We start from the raw sequence: 19,500 nt of genomic DNA on the forward strand, positions 1-19,500 counted from the left end.
ATTCATGCCACAGTGTAGCATAAGATATACTTTTCATACACTCCATTTATGAAATTACATAAAATTAATATCTGACAGTGGTTACTGAAGTATTTTAGCATAACATGTCGGGTCTAAAGGCTGTTTTACAATAACACTATCCCTTTATGGAGTTACTTTTATAGATTTTTTGCATTGTTTTAAAAATTTCTTTTATATCACTCTGCATAAGTACTTATATTAGTTTTTTAAGTGGGGGTATTAACATTTTTTATTAATACTTTAAATTACTTTTTTTGAATTTCTTATACTTTTTTAAATAAAAATTAAATAAAAAGATGTGTCTATGCCAGAGAGGCAAATATATCTAATATATTAATTTTTCTATAAAATATTGTTGTTTAATTTTTATAATGGTGAATATTTATATATAACTTAGATTTTTATTTTTTATTTTTAGTTGTTCATAGTTGATTTCCTATTTAAATGTTAAATGTAAGAATTTTAACTGTTTAAAAAATCTAAAATTAAGACTACTAATTTGCCATACCTAAACGTTTAGCTCTTATAAAATAATAATTGCTTATTACTTCTTCTTGCTAAACGTGAATACCATAAACATAATATTAAATACCTTAAAATAGAACACGCGGACATTTTATCCGATATTTATTACTGAAGTTTAACCAAAAATGTACACCTGGTGTAAACCAAAAATTAACGTTTATTTAACTATAACTAGTGTGTTGCTTGGGTACGTGTTAAGAATTAATTTAAAGGATGTTTCTAAAAATTTCGTCTAATTTTGGATCAAAATCAAAAAAGGTAATCCTACAAACTAAGGAAAAAGTTTTTAATTTTACGAATAAATATAAAAATTTGTGTAATATAAAAATACGCTAATTTGTCTTTTAGTATATACGAATCGCTTGTAGTTATATATCCTTTTATTTAAGTAGAGTTTTCTTGCCACATTTTTAAATTAATACTATACCATACAATTTGATAATATGTATAACTTCCAGTCCAAGTTTTTGTTAGTTTAAAATATTTTAATTTTTAGGTTATTTGTTTAATATCTATCAATCATTCTTTAAAATTCATTTTTCTTAACGTCAATTTCTTTTGAAATATTTTTTTGATTTTATTTAATCTGTTATATTGCAAGATTAAAGTAATTTTACATTATATGCATACTTTTAAATGGAAAATAATGTGAATTGCCATATTTGTATTACATTATCCTTCTTCTCAGTTTACTTGGAAATTCTGTTGAATATACGATGTAAAAATTATATAACCTATACTTTACCAACCTGTAACCATTCAAATTTATATATGCAATGCAATTTTTCATAATATGTTATGATAATAAAATTGCCAACGTAATACGTGTCTTATAGAAATTTACAATGTGCTTCACCAGTGTACGGCTGGAACCTTTCGTGTGCCACCCAAATTATAAGACAACTTTACTGCTAACCAAAACTCTTTATTTTACACTTGACACGTGTTTCGTTTACGAAGTTAGCATCTTCGGGAGAAGATTAAAACTATTAGTAATTATTTAACTCAGATATGGTAAATAGCCTATGACCTTAAAGTAAAAGGTCATACTCCTACTATAAAAAGATATCATTAAGAAGCAAATAAATTTTAATAAAACTTTTTCGAATTCCAAACAATGATGTTGTAGGATAAACAACTTTGGTGTGTTTCTATAAAATATCTGCCAGTAGCTTAACGTTCTATTTTGTCCATCTAAGATTGCAACGTTATCCCATAGGGCATTACCGAGCTTAAAATATCGCCTGCTTAGTGCTTTTTAAACGATTAAACCGTATATTAAATTTTCGTTATAACGACCAAAATTAATGAAAGCGTGCATTGGATTCCATTAAAATCTAGTTTTATCTTTTCCGTTTCACCCCCAAAATATTTTTGCCAGCTTGCTTTTTGGGGTTTTTGCAGCAGATCGTCCTGACGTCCGCGAGGTGTAATGAGCAGCAGATGCTGTGCGCCGCTTTATTTATAAATTTGTTCTCGGAGGGTTGGCAAAAAGCGGTTTTTGATTTAGTTTTAATAGACCATAAAAAAATTGTTATATAGTTAATAAAGCTATTTTAAGACCAAAAGTTTTTGCTTTATTAAAGAAATGTTTACGATATGTTAAAGTTAAAAACCTCCCTTAGCATAATTAAAATTTCTAATTAAAAAAGAAATTTTAATAGGATCCCCGGATTACTTTACCAACCATAGTTTACTTCTTGGGAGTTAGAACGTAGCTTTGCCTTCCCATTATCGCGTACGAAGCATAACTCCCTTTTATGGATACGTTTCAACTTGAACTTTAATTAAACTGGAAAAAGAATACAACGCTATACAGGTAAATCTTTTTTTTCCAACTCATTAAAAGAAATGAACTTGTATGTTTGTATCTCGCGAACTTTTATTAATTTAATAACGTTGCCATGATAAAAAAGCTTAACTAGCGTAATACAGAAAGCCTCTATCCTCCCACGACATTCGCAGAGAATTCCCTTAATTACAACCTTAACAAATATTTTATCTAGTTTTTTAATATATTCTTATCTTTAAATGTTTAATAAGTTTATTAAAATTTATGTTGTACTATAACTGCACTATAATATTGATTTATATTTGATTACACCACAACGAAGGTGCGGATCTGCAATGGCTATAGCTCACTTGCCTACAGGTGAAAATTGAATAAAATAAAATAAAAGAGATCCAAACAAATTATTTTTAAGTTAGTCACCATTTAGAAATATCATGTTTCTGCTAAATGAATTAGACGATATCGTACTACATCCTTATCTAATTCCAAGTAAATAGAGATAAAATAAATCAAAAGACAACAACACACAGTCTCGGACTCAAAATTTTATTTATTTTTTTTGAGACCGGGACTTTATGTTAAGTTGTTTATTGATTTATTTATGTTAAGATCTCTTAGAGAATATGAACGACATTTTTCAAGAGATGAAGTATTTAAAAACATAAGACAGTGGCATTTGTTTGCAGGTGGAGCGGCATTAGGTACTTTAAATAAAATTGGCAACCTATAAGTATATTTTTTACATTACTGTAGGTACAATTTTAATTTCATTCTTGAATTAAATCATATATTTTTAATGTGTAATAATTGCTATTATTATATTATTAATAATTTTATATTTTAAATTGGTTTAATTAATGAATTTAACAGTTCAACGAAATATACTTTCTTTAAATAATATATATATATATATATATATATATATATATATATATACAAATATATATATAAATATATATAATAAAACCTCACATAATGTACTTAAAATTCCTAAAAATGCTATGTTTTTTGGTTTAATATTTTTATTTAAAATTTACTTAAAATATTCAAGAGTAAAAAATATTTATTATTTAACATTAATGTGTTTTTTGATTTTATGTACATTTGAGGATGTATTATATTAAGAAAAATACGTTTAATTACTTGTTACTTAATCGATAAATATTTTTTATATTATCCATCAATAGATGCAAAGAACGGACCTAACTGAAAACTTTATTCCTTTTATAGCGATAAGGCCAACTTGGTAAAATATTTAATAGGATCTTAAATATCTTATTAATTTTGCTTAAAAAATTTAAAACCAGATTTAGACAAAATATTAATTATATAAACAAAGGCTTTAGAAAATGTGTATATCTTTTTTTTTTTACTTCTTTTCGTTACATCTTTAATCCAAAAACATAATAAAATGGGAAAAAACATCCGTTACAGCCAATACAGATAAAAAATTTACAAAAGTGATAATCGTTTAAATTGTTCATCTGTTTAAGTCATTATTTATTGGATTATTAAATGTAATTATTTTTTTAAATTTTTAGTAAGATGTGATTATACGATTAAACTATAAAGAAATAAGTAAACACTAATAAAAAGATAATTCTAGTTGTTTGACAGTTTCAAGTTTTCAAATTTTAAAGTAATTCATAAAAAATGGTGTTTAATATCCATTTAAGTTATGCAAATTTCAGGTTATTTATATCAATTTTATTTGAATAGTTTATAATTTTGTAATGAATTTCATTCTTTCGCTAATTTTGTTGAAAAATAAAATGGGATAAGATGACAATGTCAAAAGAAAAGTCGCCAAAAAGTTTTATTAAATAATGTTTATAATTAATTTTAAGACTCCATAAGAGTACTGTTAATTTTTTGGTGGAAAAAACTAAGTTTTGCATTCCTTCTTTCAAAAATCTTAATGTATGAATCACTCAAATACTGTACCCTATATACAAGATTTATTATTTAACTACATTTAACTACACTTATTTACTCTCTTATTAAATCTGAAAATGCTTTATTCAGTTCAGTTCGAGTTTTTAATTTAAATAAAGCAAAAAAAATGTATTGAAAAAAAAAGATGCAAATAAAAAAGACAAACACATACAGAAATAATCTCATTAACTCACCCATTCCAATACGTTGGTAAACAAAAGTACATATTTAAGTACCGCAATCTGGTTTTCAAGTCTAAGAATATTTCCTTCTCCCTCACCGTCACCCTTACCGGCCATTTTAGAAAATTTAAAAAAAGCACACAAACGGAACAAATACCTATAATGCCTTTCTTGGCCAACGACACTAAAACTAAAGTATGTCACCGATTGTATTATCACGCCTATTTTTGATAATGTTATTTTATTTCCGAAACTAGTGAGTTTTAGGTATGCTTGTTTAGGCTGGTGTGAAGTATTAAAAAAATAAATAGGTAGGATTCACAGTCTAAGCTGGTAATGTAGGGAATATTGTCCCAGATAAGATAAAATTTTTATCTTTAACTTATCGCTAAGTACATAAGAAGACTGATTCACCTGTTTCGATATTTATATGATGAAGTTAGTAATCGCTTTTGGGAAATTTATAGTTACATTTTTCTCTGATAGGTGATGAAATGATAAAAGGGAAAACGTAGAAAAGTCAATGATATTACAAAAAATGATATTGCAGTTCAAAAAGCAGCATGAATAAATATAAAGGAAAATAGATTTTTTTACCGGGCCATTTACCACCCGACTGTGCTTTTTATTTATTTGTTCCAAACTCAAAATCCCGATATTTGGCAAAGTTAATTACTTTTTAACCGGGGGATCAGAAACCCTCTAGTCTCTACCAATCATCAAATAATGATAAATTTTTGTCATGCTTTTTTTTGTTCGTTTCAAAATTTAAATTTGTTTATTAAAAAAAAATCGCTTTTTGCATTGCAAATTGACAAAGGAGCAATTTATTATTTTTTCTGAGTTTGATTGGCAGCCTTTAATTAATAATTTGAAACTCAACATAAAAGCAAACATAATTAAATTATGTTTAGGAGGCAAGAAATTAACTATAACGTCGGAGATGCACAATTTATTTGCCAACTAAGCTGATTTTTAAAATTTATTTTATAATTAGAATATATATTTTTTTTAATCATTGGCTCTATATTTCTAATAGCAAATAATAATTATAAAAGTAAAACTTTTATGTATCGCTAACAAAAAAATAAACACATGATTAAAAATAATATTAATATTTACGCTTCAAACTTATATTTCCAATATGTTCTAAAAAATTAGGTTTACATTGTGATGAGGATCTGCGTTATAGTGAACATGCCAAACAAAATATTCATATATATCATAATAAAGACCTTAAAAGCAAGGAAGCGTGTACAATGCCCAAATGTAAAACAACTTTGTTTAAAAGATTATTTAGTTAGAACGCTATAACCATTTACCTAGCCAATTCAAATAACGCAAACTTAATCAAATGAAATATAAATGACCAGCATATATATATATATATAAATATATATATATATATATATATATATATATATATATATATATATATATATATATAATTATATATATTATATATTAAGATCGATTGGTCAATAAAGTAATTATCTTATATAAGGTATGCTTCAACTAAGTAATAAAAAAGAAAAATAAATATTTATATATATATATATATATATATATATATATATATATATATATATATATATTTATATATATATATTTATATATATATATATATATATATAAATATTTATTTTTCTTTTTTATTACTTAGTTGAAGCATACCTTATATAAGATAATTACTTTATTGACCAATCGATCTTAAATTATTTCTACATTATTCATAATATAAACCTTAAGCCCTTGATCTGCATAAAAAGGCTGTCCTTTTTGCCCTGGTAAGATAATTATATTACCGATGATATTTAATTTTTCTTTTCTTTCTCCTTACAATTAGGTTCATACGTTTTTATTACATTGGTTTTTTTTTTGTTTAACTAGTTTAGAAAGCACTTAGTTTCCTTTTTATTTGGTTAAGTTAGAGTAGTAGCCGTAAGTGCTATTCTAAATCGGCATTAACTTCGCCGAATTCGTTAAATTTTTTATAAATATGTAGATATTATGTTTTCAAAAAAGACTTTATTATTATTACCATTATTATTAAATAATATGATAAATACTTTTACTTGTGTACTGTCAGTTAGCCAAAGAATCTTATAAAAATTGGTATAAATAACTTATCGAAGAATAAATACAATAATATAATGAATGATTCATTGGCCAGCTCACAAATAAATTAATAATAATCATCGTGGCTTCTTAAGTTATGCATCTGTTTTTTTTAATTAGGCATTTGTATTTTTTAAGAAGGAGATTTTTTATTTTTAAAAAGTTTTAATGGCTTTTTAGAATAGTTCAATGGGTCATGTCTATTTGACTTATGCTAAAAAGAGTTGAAAATGTTTCGAATGACATTTATGAATTGAAATGAATTGAATGACATTTTAATAAGTACTTTTATTTTTTTTTAATTTTATAATTCTCGTTTAATTTTCATAATTTTTTTAATTTTTTTTTTTAAATTACGAGACAATTTTGCCACTAACAAATACTTTTTATTTTGCTCGCAACACGTATTTTGCTAACGATATGCGCATCTTTGGTAGAATAATTTTCTTCTAAGGAAATAACTAAGAAAGTTTTGGTTAGTGGTAAGTCTGTCTCGTGATTTGAATATCACATCAAAGGTTCCACGAATTTATATACGAATACGAATTTCAATAAAACCGAACATAATGAAAAATTAATATATAAATCATTCCATCCTGATTTGGCTTGTATGAGCTATATACCAGATTTCAAGGACAGCCACTAAAGTGAGCTATATATGATTTTTGAAATCCTTTTTTATCCTTACATATTTAAAAATTTTATATTTTTTTAGTAAAAATTACTACAACTACCGAATGTTTCTAAAATTACAGAGATTATCAAAAAACGTCTTTTATAAAAAATATAGGGCTGGTGAAAATCTACATGTCGGTAATAAGTTAAAATATATAGAAGCGCCCACAAAGTTATCTCCGAACATTTTTACTTATTTTGATTATCGATTCAATTGTACGTTTCTTTTATTGATCTGACCTAATACAATATGATGTTACAAAAAATGAAAGCGATCATATTCATAAATTATTTAAACTTTCTCTCTACATTTAACAAACAAATTGTTGATTGTGACTTGGTATGAAGTTAAATAATCTGAATTGGTTCAATTGTTTAATTAAGCACACAATTTATTGTATGAGTAGACTGTATTTATTTTAGTAAAGTAATATTTCAACAAAACACAAATTATGATTCGTTTAAAAATACTAGTACGCCGCTGTTGGGCCAAAAAAATAGTCGAGAATGCGAACCCTGTACTCTCTGTCTCTCATAGATCAATATCTACTCAAATTAAATATCGCATTATTTTCTCCCGTTTTGTCACCGAACTAGCCAATTACAACGTCCGAATGCTTACTCTTGCTGCATTTGGTGCCGGGGCCAAATTCTCTGAACTGAAAAAAATACTTCTATTCTCAGTAAAGTATTTGATGAGTTCCGCCTGCTTAAAAATACTCTTTTAAATTAAAAATTAAATACTTTATTGTGGAATTTTCCACAACATAATCCTAATAAAATAGAAATATCGCGCAGTATAGAAAGCCATTCTAGAGTATATAAATAGAATAAGAAACAAAGTGTTCAGGTTTAATATTTCACAAAAAGTGGACGGCATGGCTCACGACATCCTATTCAAGACAAAAAGCAAATTGCTTTATTTTATAATATAAATAGTGAGTCAAACCTATATTAAGCAGATGAGCCCCAAAAATATTTACCATAGCTCAGATGAGACTCCACAAGAGCATAATAAGCACTTTTTGGTATGCCTATGGTTAATTGCTAGACTTAAAATTTTTCTAGAATGGTGCTTCGAAATAGGCTCATTGCTTAACACAACATTACCAATAGAACAGTTGAAACTTAACAACTCATTTTGAAGAGTTGGAACAAAGATTATTTGCATTACACCACTCCATAATCATTTTAAGATCAGTGGTGACAAGCATTTCGAGAGCTGTCAAATTTCTCTGCTATAAAATTATGGTGGCGTCAGCAAACACTGCCACAGAACCCAGTGGAAACTGATTTCGATTTCTGTTGTCAATTCCAAGAGTGAGCCTCAAACATCATATCTCTTTAATTTCGACAGCAGTATTCTGTGATCCACTTAATCAAATGTTTTAGATACATTACAAAGCATCACTACAGCAAGATCATCTGCATGTATAGTTTCCTTCCTGGAATCCATTGGTTCTTTGTAATGGAGCAAAACTTAGGTTCGAACGCTCCTCTTAAGCCAAATAGGTTTTTAAGTTTTTTTTCTTCTTTTTTAGGAGGTTTAGGTAAATAAAAAGCTGCATATTCTCCTTGCGACAAAAGAAAATTCCAAGCAACTTACTTTGGAAAAACTCACGAAATCAATCACAAACTTTTACGAACTATTATTCATTTTGAGAAAATGCATCCATACAAAGATATTATTGTACAAGAACTTTTTGACATTAACTATGATCAAAGTCTAGACTTTTGCAAAACGATAAGTCGAAATATTGAAAATAACAGGATTTTTCAAATACTCGGAATGGTAGATAAACAAAAATACGTTACTGGGCGCAAAATAAGCCGAACTGTTGTTAAGAGTATATACAGAGTATACATACACAGTTCCCAGAAATAGTTAGTGTCTACGCTGGATTGTTTACAGAAAATGTTGGGGAGGTCGGGTAACAGTGGCCACGTTTTGTTTATTGCTGTCATATTTTCTAACCAATTTGAGATTTCTGATTTTTTCTTTAAGGAAAATAAAGAGCATTTTTTGTACTAATAACACAATGACATATTTTAAACTTAAACACATATTCTGATAAAAAATTAAATGTTTTCTTTAGCCTTGTTTTTTCAGGCAGTGTACCTCGCACCTACTAACGATAACAATGGAGCGTACTGACTACTGGCAAAGAAATACAGGTTAAAACTTATATTTTATCAGCTCCTTTAAATTAAAGTACCACTATAATTTTAAGGAGCTGATAAAATTGCAGTAATAATATATATTGTTGCTTTGTCTTTCACTCAAGTAAAAACAAGTTTATTACCTTTGTATCTGAAGAAATTTACTTTATATTCTTCGTACTCAATACGTTCGACTTGAATCACATCAGTTATAATTAATTGGCATTAGTTTTATTATATGCTTCTTAACTTCTACAGTATTTTTTTATTTTGTTATTATTTTCAACTCTCTTTTTGACATTTTCCATGTATTCCTGTTCTATTCCCCTTATTACGGGTGTAAATGTATCTTTGCCCCTTTTTCCTTTCGTTCAGTTTTTCGTTCTTTAATGTCATTAACTTTTGGATATGGTCGAAGCTTTCAGGAGGTATGAAAACAAATGAAACCTCATTTTGTTCCACTACAGTCACATTTTTGGCAGGCATTGATTGACGAGAGCTGGCGGACAGGATCTCCTGAGTTAACGGGGTTTTGATCCTACTGTCTCCTCGAGTTCAATGTATGAAGTTTTATCCTTTGGTTGTTTTGCCTTATCTCTTTTATCTTTATCGTATTTTATAGGATTAAATTTTACTGCTACATACTCATCTCTTTATACTAACCTTTTTAGGAGAATTATTTGTGTATTAGCCAAACCAGTTATGCATTTTTTTTCAAAAGCTAGAAGAATTAGTAGCTAGCCAAGATCTACAAGCATTATTATAAGTCTTTACTCCACAGACATTTATCTCAAAGTTGCAATTTATGGCTTGTGTGCGGTGGCAGCATAAACAAAATGATTCCTATTTTTTTATCTGAAGAGATCACTATACTGGGTGGTGCGTCACCGAGCGGAACATAGGAAAACCCATGTAAATTTTAAAGGAGTCAATTTTATAGAAAAATTGTAAGATAACTTTTTGAAGAGACCAATCTGGCAAACCCTTGTGCAAAGTTTCAAAAAATTTTAATAAGCGAATCTTAAATTATTTAATTAAAAGTAATTGCAAAATTAGCAAATTTTCGGTTCAGGTAAAACCAAACGGGCACCAGTAAAATGAATATTGTCACTGACGTGAGGCACCACCCGGTATAGGATAAGTTTTCGTGGTTTCGTAGTCATCCATGATTATTAATATTAGATCTTCCTTCGGATGTTTGACATGTTTAATAAAATGCTATAACCAGACATAAATATTTTTGAAGTCATTTATCCATCGGGTGAGGCTGCACTCACTGTTCCTATTGAAACATTCCTGATCATATTATCTCGAAAATGTATTGTTGGAAATACTAATAGTGGTAGAATACAAGAGCATTACTTACTCCACACAGAGTAACTAAAATGCCTCGTTCGGCAAAAGTCACTTGATCTGCTTATCTTTGACCCTACTCTGCAATAACTTTAGTTGATCCTTGCACAGTCATTAGAGCAGATTCATCAACATTATAAATTTTGCTGGCATCTAAAGTAAGATATTTTTGTTATAGTTTCAACAAAGTATCGTACCATTTATGACCTAAGATTTTATTGATTGCTTTAGATCTTGACATGGATATCGCTTCAGGAGTGTGTAATGTAATAATGGAATTTCGTTTTCTAAAATCTGGATTGGCTGATTTATTTTTGTGCCAAGTCTGTAGAACTTGCTTATTATTTGCTACTACAAGATCATAAGTTAGCTTTCTAGCCATTTTTGATTGTAAGCCATATTGAAGTTTTCCGCAATGAATTATTTATTCATAATTAAGGTGCATTTTTGGAGATATCGGCTGATCTTTTAGTCGCCGCATTTTAAAATATATCTTCGCAACGTAGTATGAGGTATTGCAAATCGAAGTGAACCTGCCTTTAATATGTCCGTTTAATACTACATTGACAGCTGCTTTAATATCTCTTTATCAATTCAGCCAATTTTTCTCTTACATTTTTAATCTTGTGGCATTTTATACGGGCTTTGTAACCTGCATTAATTGCGATATACATATATTATTTTTTTCCTAGCTGATAAAATATACCTATGTAAAAGTAAATAGAGCGACCTTTTAGCACTGTGTTAAGTGTTAGTGCCTTATTATAAGTAAGCAAAATACAGCAAATGGCTGTGTATATTAATAATAATGTAACGAAATTCAGAAAGCCACTCCTACAGTCACTCCAATGATATTCTTTTATGTCAGGAATACCCCTTTATTGACATCGTCAAAAATTCGAACCTGACTTGCGTTAACTGTCGTTTAATATTAACATTTTCATAATAATAAATAACTTTATTATTGATATTTAGTTTATGAGCCATATGTATATTTTTAACAGCCCATATTTTTTCTATAGAACTTTTTTTTGATAACCGCTGTATATTTTTTTTGCTTTTAAATTCCCAATTCTGTGTATGTTTCAGTTTAAAATCTGTGTATTTTTATAAAATAAAAAGTAAATCATAGATCCATTGAACACATTTTAACTCACAAAATAATTTTAAATTTATCGTAACTTCCATCTCATTAACTAAACTAAAAACATACTATTCAAAACGGAAACGTCATTAAACTTCCATTAAATGATGTTTACTATAATTTTTCAATCACTTTCAGATTTAATTCAACTTTATTGGTTTTTCTTTAAATATTTAAATAAGAGTTAATATTTTTAAGTTAAAATTGACTTATAAAGGCCCTATTTAAAACTTTTCCCTATAGCTAACACACCTTAATAAACAAATTCCAGTCACACCTTTAAAGCCTTCGTAGCCTTTTGTATCGTAGCAAACTTTTCTTGTTAGGCAGCAATTAAAATAAATCTTCGATTCGAAGTGCTGAATGTAAATACCATCTATACTAAAAGTTTAACAAAGGAATTCTCGTGTCCTTAAACTTTCCTTATTTACTTTCAGAGCTAATAGATCACGAAGAATACTTTTGTAGAATTTTAAAGATCGTGCAACTTTAAACTAGTTTTTGGCATAATTTTTCAGGGATGTTCTGCTAATAGCTGACGTTAACAGGGTGAACACGCGAGAGGCGAATTAGGTAAATGAAATTGGTTTGGGAATAAAAACTTTTACAGAATTAATTATGATGTATCGAATAAATGATTACACAAATATTTTGGGTTTATTCTTGGATAACTCTGAATTAACGAAATAAAGGAAACTATCATGAGTATGTTCTAATAAAAAAAAATAGAAATTCTATTATTAATGTAAAATCAGTATAATTTAAGTTTTTAATTGGGTTTATTTTTATTTAAAAAGGAAAGAATTTAAAAATATATTTAAAATATAAAAAAAATAATTTATATGTTTGTGATTTATTATTAATTAATTAAATAAAAATTTTTCCAGAGTGACACAACTAATTATTAAAAATAAAACTAACGTTGCGATAATAATAACAGGATAAAAATAAAATTTAATCTTGTTTGGCAAATATGTTAAGCCTTAAGGCAAAAAATCATTAATTAAGAACCCGGAAAGAAGTATAGGATATATTAAGCGGATTAAGGATTATCTAAGAGTTTAGCTTTTCTCCATTTTCCCTTATGAGCTAATTATCATTTCCGAAGCGTACGGTGTAAACATTATTAAGAGAGCCTGATGAGAATCGTAACTTTAATCTTCCACGTGAACGCTTTATAATGTCAAGTATGTTCTAATCTTTGATCTTAAGAAGAATGTATTTTATATAAAAAATCATTTCATATTTCATGACTAAAATAATAATTAATATATTATACCTGTTAAAATTAGTTAGCATTTATATTTTGCCTTAAGAGAATCTAATAATAAATTTAATACTATTTGAGAACATAAATATTAAATTGATTTTAATTCAAATTATATAATAATTAAACGCGAGTAATTGAGTTTAAAATCAGAAGGGATTAGACAAATTTAAGTTTACACTTAAAATCACGAAAGCTTCTGTAAATATGCCCTATTGGCAAACGCTTTATTACAACAAACTTAATTTGAACCAATACCCTTTAATTAAAAAAATATTTAAAAAACTTCCGGGATTTTCCACCAGTATTTTTGTGTTTGCCCGGAGTAATTCCGGCTATATTTCTCGTTTATTAGCGTAACGAAGCATAAGTATGAACCAATTAGAGTCCGTTTATTACGCCATTATTCCGTTTATTGGTGTAATCATAATAATCCCTGACACGTTATGCTTGAAACTCAATTTGTGCCCTTAATATGCATCTTATAACTGGAACTCGAACATAATTATACCAGTTCACGTCTGCTTCAGAACGGTACAAGTCGGGCGTAATTATAGGAAGTTTAATTAAAAGGAAAATTTGATTATCGTGCCTTGATTAGAGGAAATTAATTTTTCCAGTGCTTAATAATTTTCCTTAATTATAATTTAAAATATATTGAACTTTTTTTTACGCTAGAGTTTAGTTTACTATTCACATGCCTAATATACTTATAAGTTGTAAATTTTGATGACTTTTCAAGTAGCTTAACGTTAAGCTTTTAACTTTTCCGTACTCATAATTATGCCAAATTTAGATTTTAGAAAAGTTTTTGTCACGTAATTGCCTTGAGGTAAACAACCTCAATGTACTACACGCCTAATATTAAACCAATAACAAAGCAATTAACCCGAAATTAATGTTAAAACTTTTCAACTTAAAGAAACTTTTTTGAAAATAACATGCCTGACAAGCATTTAATTAATGACTCGAATTACTTTAAGCATAATAATAAATATAACCGTTAAGAGAACAGCTCTTAATGGTTCGAGTTTAGTACCTTTGAAATGGATAAAATTTAGATATCATAAACAAAGTTGCTTTAAGAGCTCCGCATTTTTATACTTAGTTGTGGGGTGTGTACGTTTTAGGGGATTAGGTTTTAGTAAGTTTATAGCTGGTTCGATAGTAAACCGCATAGGGTAAAAGCTATTGCAATATTGAGAGTTTATATGGAGTTTCTAAGCTTTACTAGTGGCGGTTTAGGATTAGAACAATATTAAACATGGAACATTGTATGAATTATATGTAGTGTTCCAGTAGTACGTAAAAGTTTTTAGTAGAATCGGTAGGAAGCGTTATTTAAATTAAAATCCTTTTCTTCGATTTTTTCATAAAAATTTAAATTGCAGAATAATTTAGATAGCAGAATCTAAAAATAAAATCAATTTAAAATTCAATAAAATTTTTATCTAGTAAAAATCTAAAAACCGCAGTTTGCAATCTTTTTAACTTTTGTGTCTTTACCCAAATAAGAATTTTTGACGCTTACTACGAGTATGTCACTTAGCTTTACTAATAATTGTATTTCATTTATTTATTTGACACTTTTCTTCGCAGTTCATCTAGGCATCCGATACTATTAGGTAAAAGTATTAAAATTTCTAAAAACTTTAAACTTATACTAAAAATATGATTTAATTTAAATATAACAAAAAAAAATATTTAAAGCTTGCTTCAATAATAACAAGTTGGAACCAAAGAGTAAGATAAAACTTGTTTAAAGTATCCAACATTTTGCAAAATACAGTTTTTTTAATTTCCATACATACGGTAATAGCTTTTAGCTGTTTCAATTTCCGCTTGAGAACAGTAGAGCATTTTGAATTTGCTCTATTATATCTTCTCCTATGCACATTGTCTTTAATTGTTCCCCATAAGCAGTAGTCATGGAAACAAACTACCCTATTAAATTCAGTGAACTTGAAAAGTGTTAAAAGTATCGTACTCCTTTAAAATAGTGTTCTGGGCAACTATTATGTTGATACCACATATTTATGCTTGGGTTAACGGAAACATCTTCCAACAGTATTAGCAAGGTGTTTTGTAAAAAGCTAAGCATAATACCCCATAGTGATTACGCGTTATGAAAATTACCACAAATAATAAATAATTTTATAGAAATAATTTTAAGTGCTTGGATATATATTTTTTTTTAATTTCCTCCAGGCAGTTGGAGAATGCTCATCCACCATTGGCTGTAACTGCCTTAAAAATTATTTTCTTGACAAAAATCCAATGTTCAATCCAAAACTGTATTTTTATTCTCCTTGGAATATTTTTGAAATCCTTTGGGGGATAGCAATGCTTTCGGCTAATATTGGAATCGGCCATATATTCCTTTGTTGGCAAAAAATTCAATTTGACAAAAGTGATGGGAACTTTGGCGCCCAACATAGGAATATCTCTAATAGACCAATTTCACGAATATCCCAAGTAGTAAAGCAGAAAAATATTGAATTTTCGATACTGAAACTATAGCCTATAAACTCCTTTTTCTCACCCTTATTTACCATCCTTATATCTTCACAACGCCATTGTTTACAAAGTTGAGCCTACTTTATTTTGAAAAAATTGATTGAATTTCACTTTCCACGCCAAATTCCAGAATAATAAATATATTATAAGTATATTTCTTAGATGGCAAACATTTCAATTTGACAAAAATAGGTGAAACTTTGGCGCCCAACATTTGAGTATCTCTTATGGTCTACAATTCAAGAATATCCCAAAGCATATGAGATTTACAGCATATTGAATTTTTGGTACTAAAACTATAGACGATAAGCTTCCTCTCTCCGTGTATTGAATATCTTAAGTATCAATTTTAAAAATTGAAGGAGAGAACTGTTATTAAATGTAGAAAAGCTTTTGGTTAGTTTACCCAAATCACTCCAATTAATCATCGTCGATTTACGGCTATGCTCCCTTCCCTAGTTCACCTAATTACCTAAACCTATGATGTATATATCTATAGTCCAAACATACACTTACCTACATATATTTTAGTTGAAATCTATATTATTTAATAACAATTAACGAGTACGAGATATGAGTACGAGGTGGCAGGGTTGGAAGCCATTTTATATAAGAACTGTATATAAGAACAGGATAAAACGTATCTATTGAAATGTTTTGAGTGAATTGGTCTTATTAAAGTAAATATTCCTTATAATACTATAAACTATTGTGAAACTGAATCATTTTTAGGCTGTATTATACAGCCAAAGGCAATATAAAATTGTTGTACATTTTTATAAAATAATTATTAATATGTTGAATGTCTGATCTGATTTCAGCTATTAATTTTTAAATAACGCCGGGCTTTTTTAACCCTGGAACAGCACAGTTATTTTATCTTACGTACACTGCACACTGGGGTCTCGGAAACCCCACCTATACAACCAATGTATAAATGTATAAACAATGCATAAAACATTGTTTTATTATCAATAAATGTTTATTAAAAGAAAATTCATAGAAGTACAAAAATAAAAATAAAAAATATATGTAGGCAAGTGCCTTCTCTTGCATTTTTTACAAATATGAAGCTATAACAAAAAAACATAGATAAAATATCAACAAAATGTAACTAGTCTCTCAAAAAACCTTAAAACTAAAGGAAAACCTAAATTTTGTAATAAGAAAAGTATTTTGTTTTCTTAGCCAGGCACTTCAATTTTTGTTCTGACGCTCACAACATAGTTCAGCCCTATGCTCCAAACAGTATGGTTTGTGGCACATTGTACAGGCAAAATTTGTTTTTTGATCTTTACCACGTGGACAAAAGCAGCATCTGACCTTTTTAGGCAAATTAACCTCGAAACGTGCCCTTTGAGGTTCATCTACTCCTAATATTTCGCTTATTTTTAGACAAAGCGAGGTTTGCAAATTGGTAACTTGTAAGCGTTCCTTTAGGTGCGGTTCGATTAGTGCCATTGAAAGTTCTTTTAAAAATGTTTTTCTATTGTTTTTTCTTTCTCCTTTCCATTAAGGATTTGCAAGTGAAAATAGTACCATAGCATTTATTCCGCTAGCATCCAGTATATTAAAAAACATTCTAAGAGGCCAGCGTCTGGTTTTCCGAGAAGTGGTGTAAGAGTGACACATCTGATCAAAGGTGTCTGTACCACCTTTGGTTTCATTATAGGAATGTATAAGGTTTGGTTTTCCAGTTACAGTAGTAAGTGACCAAATAAGAGACCAAATAAGGATGTGCCTACATCTTTTTTCTGTATAAACTTCAGAGGTTTTTGTCTTTTATTTTTTCGCAAAGTTCCAAGGATTGTTAGCTGATACTGTTCCAACATTTGTTCACTTAGATGTATTGACGTGAACCAATTATCAATCGTAATGTTACGGTGAGTACCGTGTATTGGTTCAGAAAGTTTCCTAACATAATAATATGTAGGTACTGGCTCATTATCCTCAACATTAACTTTTCAAAAGTATGGGATAGCATTGAGCACATAAAATGTTTTTGAATCGTTAGTCATCATCACTTTTATTCCGTATTTATCTGGCTTGCTTGCCATGTATATGCGGAATGGACATTTTCCTCGAAAACTCACAAGCTGTTCATCAATGGTGCAGTTCTCATAGGGCATATAGTATGATTTGCAGTTATTTATAAAAATATCCCATATTTGTCGAATATGAATGAACTTGTCTACCAGTTGTCTAGCATTTCTGTCCATTTTATCGTCAAATCTTAGACAAAGAGCTATAAACTGAAATCTTTGCTGGGGCATGGTTGCCCGAAATAGTCCATTGCCGTACTTTATTGACCAAAGTTCATCTAAATTACAATTTGAGAGATGTAACGCACTAGCAAGATACAGTAGACCAATGAATGCCTTCAATTCTGTCGTATTAGTTATTTTTTTGTAACTCTGAGGCAAGCCGCTCTGAGATTTCCTACGACTTTTCTGATTGGTATGCAGTACGATTATGTCCAAAATCTCCTCGGTGAAAAGTAAATTCCATGATTCGACAGGGCTGTTAACATTTCTTGCCTCTTTCTTTGGGCGAGGCAAATGTAAAACAATATTGTCTCACCTTGGACATCCTTGGCGTGCTGGCGCCTGTGTGGTCCAACGATGCCCATTTTTTCCAAGTATACTGACATTTACGGTGACATTTCTTTGTGACGTACTAGGGCCTCCTTGTTCTTCCTCTTCATCTTCACTTTGTTCATTATCGGTGTCAAACTGTTGTTCAAGAACATCATTTTCTTCTTCATCTGATAAGTCTCCAAAAATATTTTCAATGATCTCGGTTTGTTCTTCATTTGTCCACAGATTTTCAGCTTCAAACTCTAACTCTTTTTCCGTTAACTTACGACGATTTTCTCAACAAAATCACCTCGAAATTTTAACAGTCGTTAACTGCATACTGGGGTCTGACGTACCCACAGATCCACTAATATCGTAATTGCAAAGTAATAGATTAACGTATTCGGCGTAGCGACTGGCTCTTAACGCGGTCGGCTCTCTACTAAATTTACGTGAAACGGTTGGTCAAAAAACGCACGCTTGCGTGAGTTACATTGAACAACTTGAGCGCCTGGGTTTTTTAGACCCCACTGTGCAGTTCTAGGGTTAATATTATTATTTAATTTTATTCTATATTATCTATGGAATTAATGATCCAATTTCTAGAACGTGTAGTCCGTAAAATTCTGGAATTAAAAATTATGATATTAACCCGTTTTATGATTCAATTAATATTTTTCTTTTTATAAAATTTATATAAATTGTTGTTATGCGCTATTATACGTTCTCCTTAAGTATCACTTGTAGATTCCTTTTAACAGCTTTGGCGTTTTTGCTTTGTTGAACATTTATAAAAAGATAAGAGCTTTAAGTCCGCTGTGTTGATCTGTGTCAAAAAATAATTTATTACTAATTCCTGTTTTTTTTATTTTTTATTTTTTTCATTTTAATTATTTATTTTAGCAAGTAAAATATTCATATCCATATACAAATATAGTTATGGAATAAGTGTTACAAATGCTATTAGGGTAAATACAACATTTTGACTTTTAAAAAATATTTAACTGTAGGAAAATATATAGTTCTTGATAATGTAAAAAATTTGTTATAGATCCTGAACGAGAAAATAGTAAGCAAATTTTAATCAGATAAATTTATTAAATATGAATAGCCTTCTATAAACTTACTCTAACAGCAAAATATTCACTATTATAATTTTTTAAATTAACATTTTTTCTTGGCCACCTTTATGTCAAAAAAAAATTATGGTATCAGATTGACAGTTCCCGAGATAT

The 19,500-nt window shown here is 28.7% G+C and overlaps 1 protein-coding gene across 1 annotated transcript in view; it reads right to left on the reverse strand.

Moving 5' to 3' along the window:
* Window positions 1–4,712, reverse strand: part of LOC126737655 (tetraspanin-2A) — a 147,809-nt gene extending 143,097 nt beyond the window's left edge. The window contains exon 1 of the mRNA XM_050442635.1: window positions 4,468–4,712. Within this exon, the coding sequence (XP_050298592.1) occupies window positions 4,468–4,572 (105 nt within the window). The 5' untranslated portion in view covers window positions 4,573–4,712. The remainder of the gene's footprint in view (window positions 1–4,467) is intronic.
* Window positions 4,713–19,500: the final 14,788 nt, after the last annotated feature.

The sequence above is a fragment of the Anthonomus grandis genome, chromosome 6 (genome assembly GCF_022605725.1).
Source record: "Anthonomus grandis grandis chromosome 6, icAntGran1.3, whole genome shotgun sequence".
In the NCBI taxonomy this organism is placed as follows: Eukaryota; Metazoa; Arthropoda; class Insecta; order Coleoptera; family Curculionidae; genus Anthonomus; species Anthonomus grandis.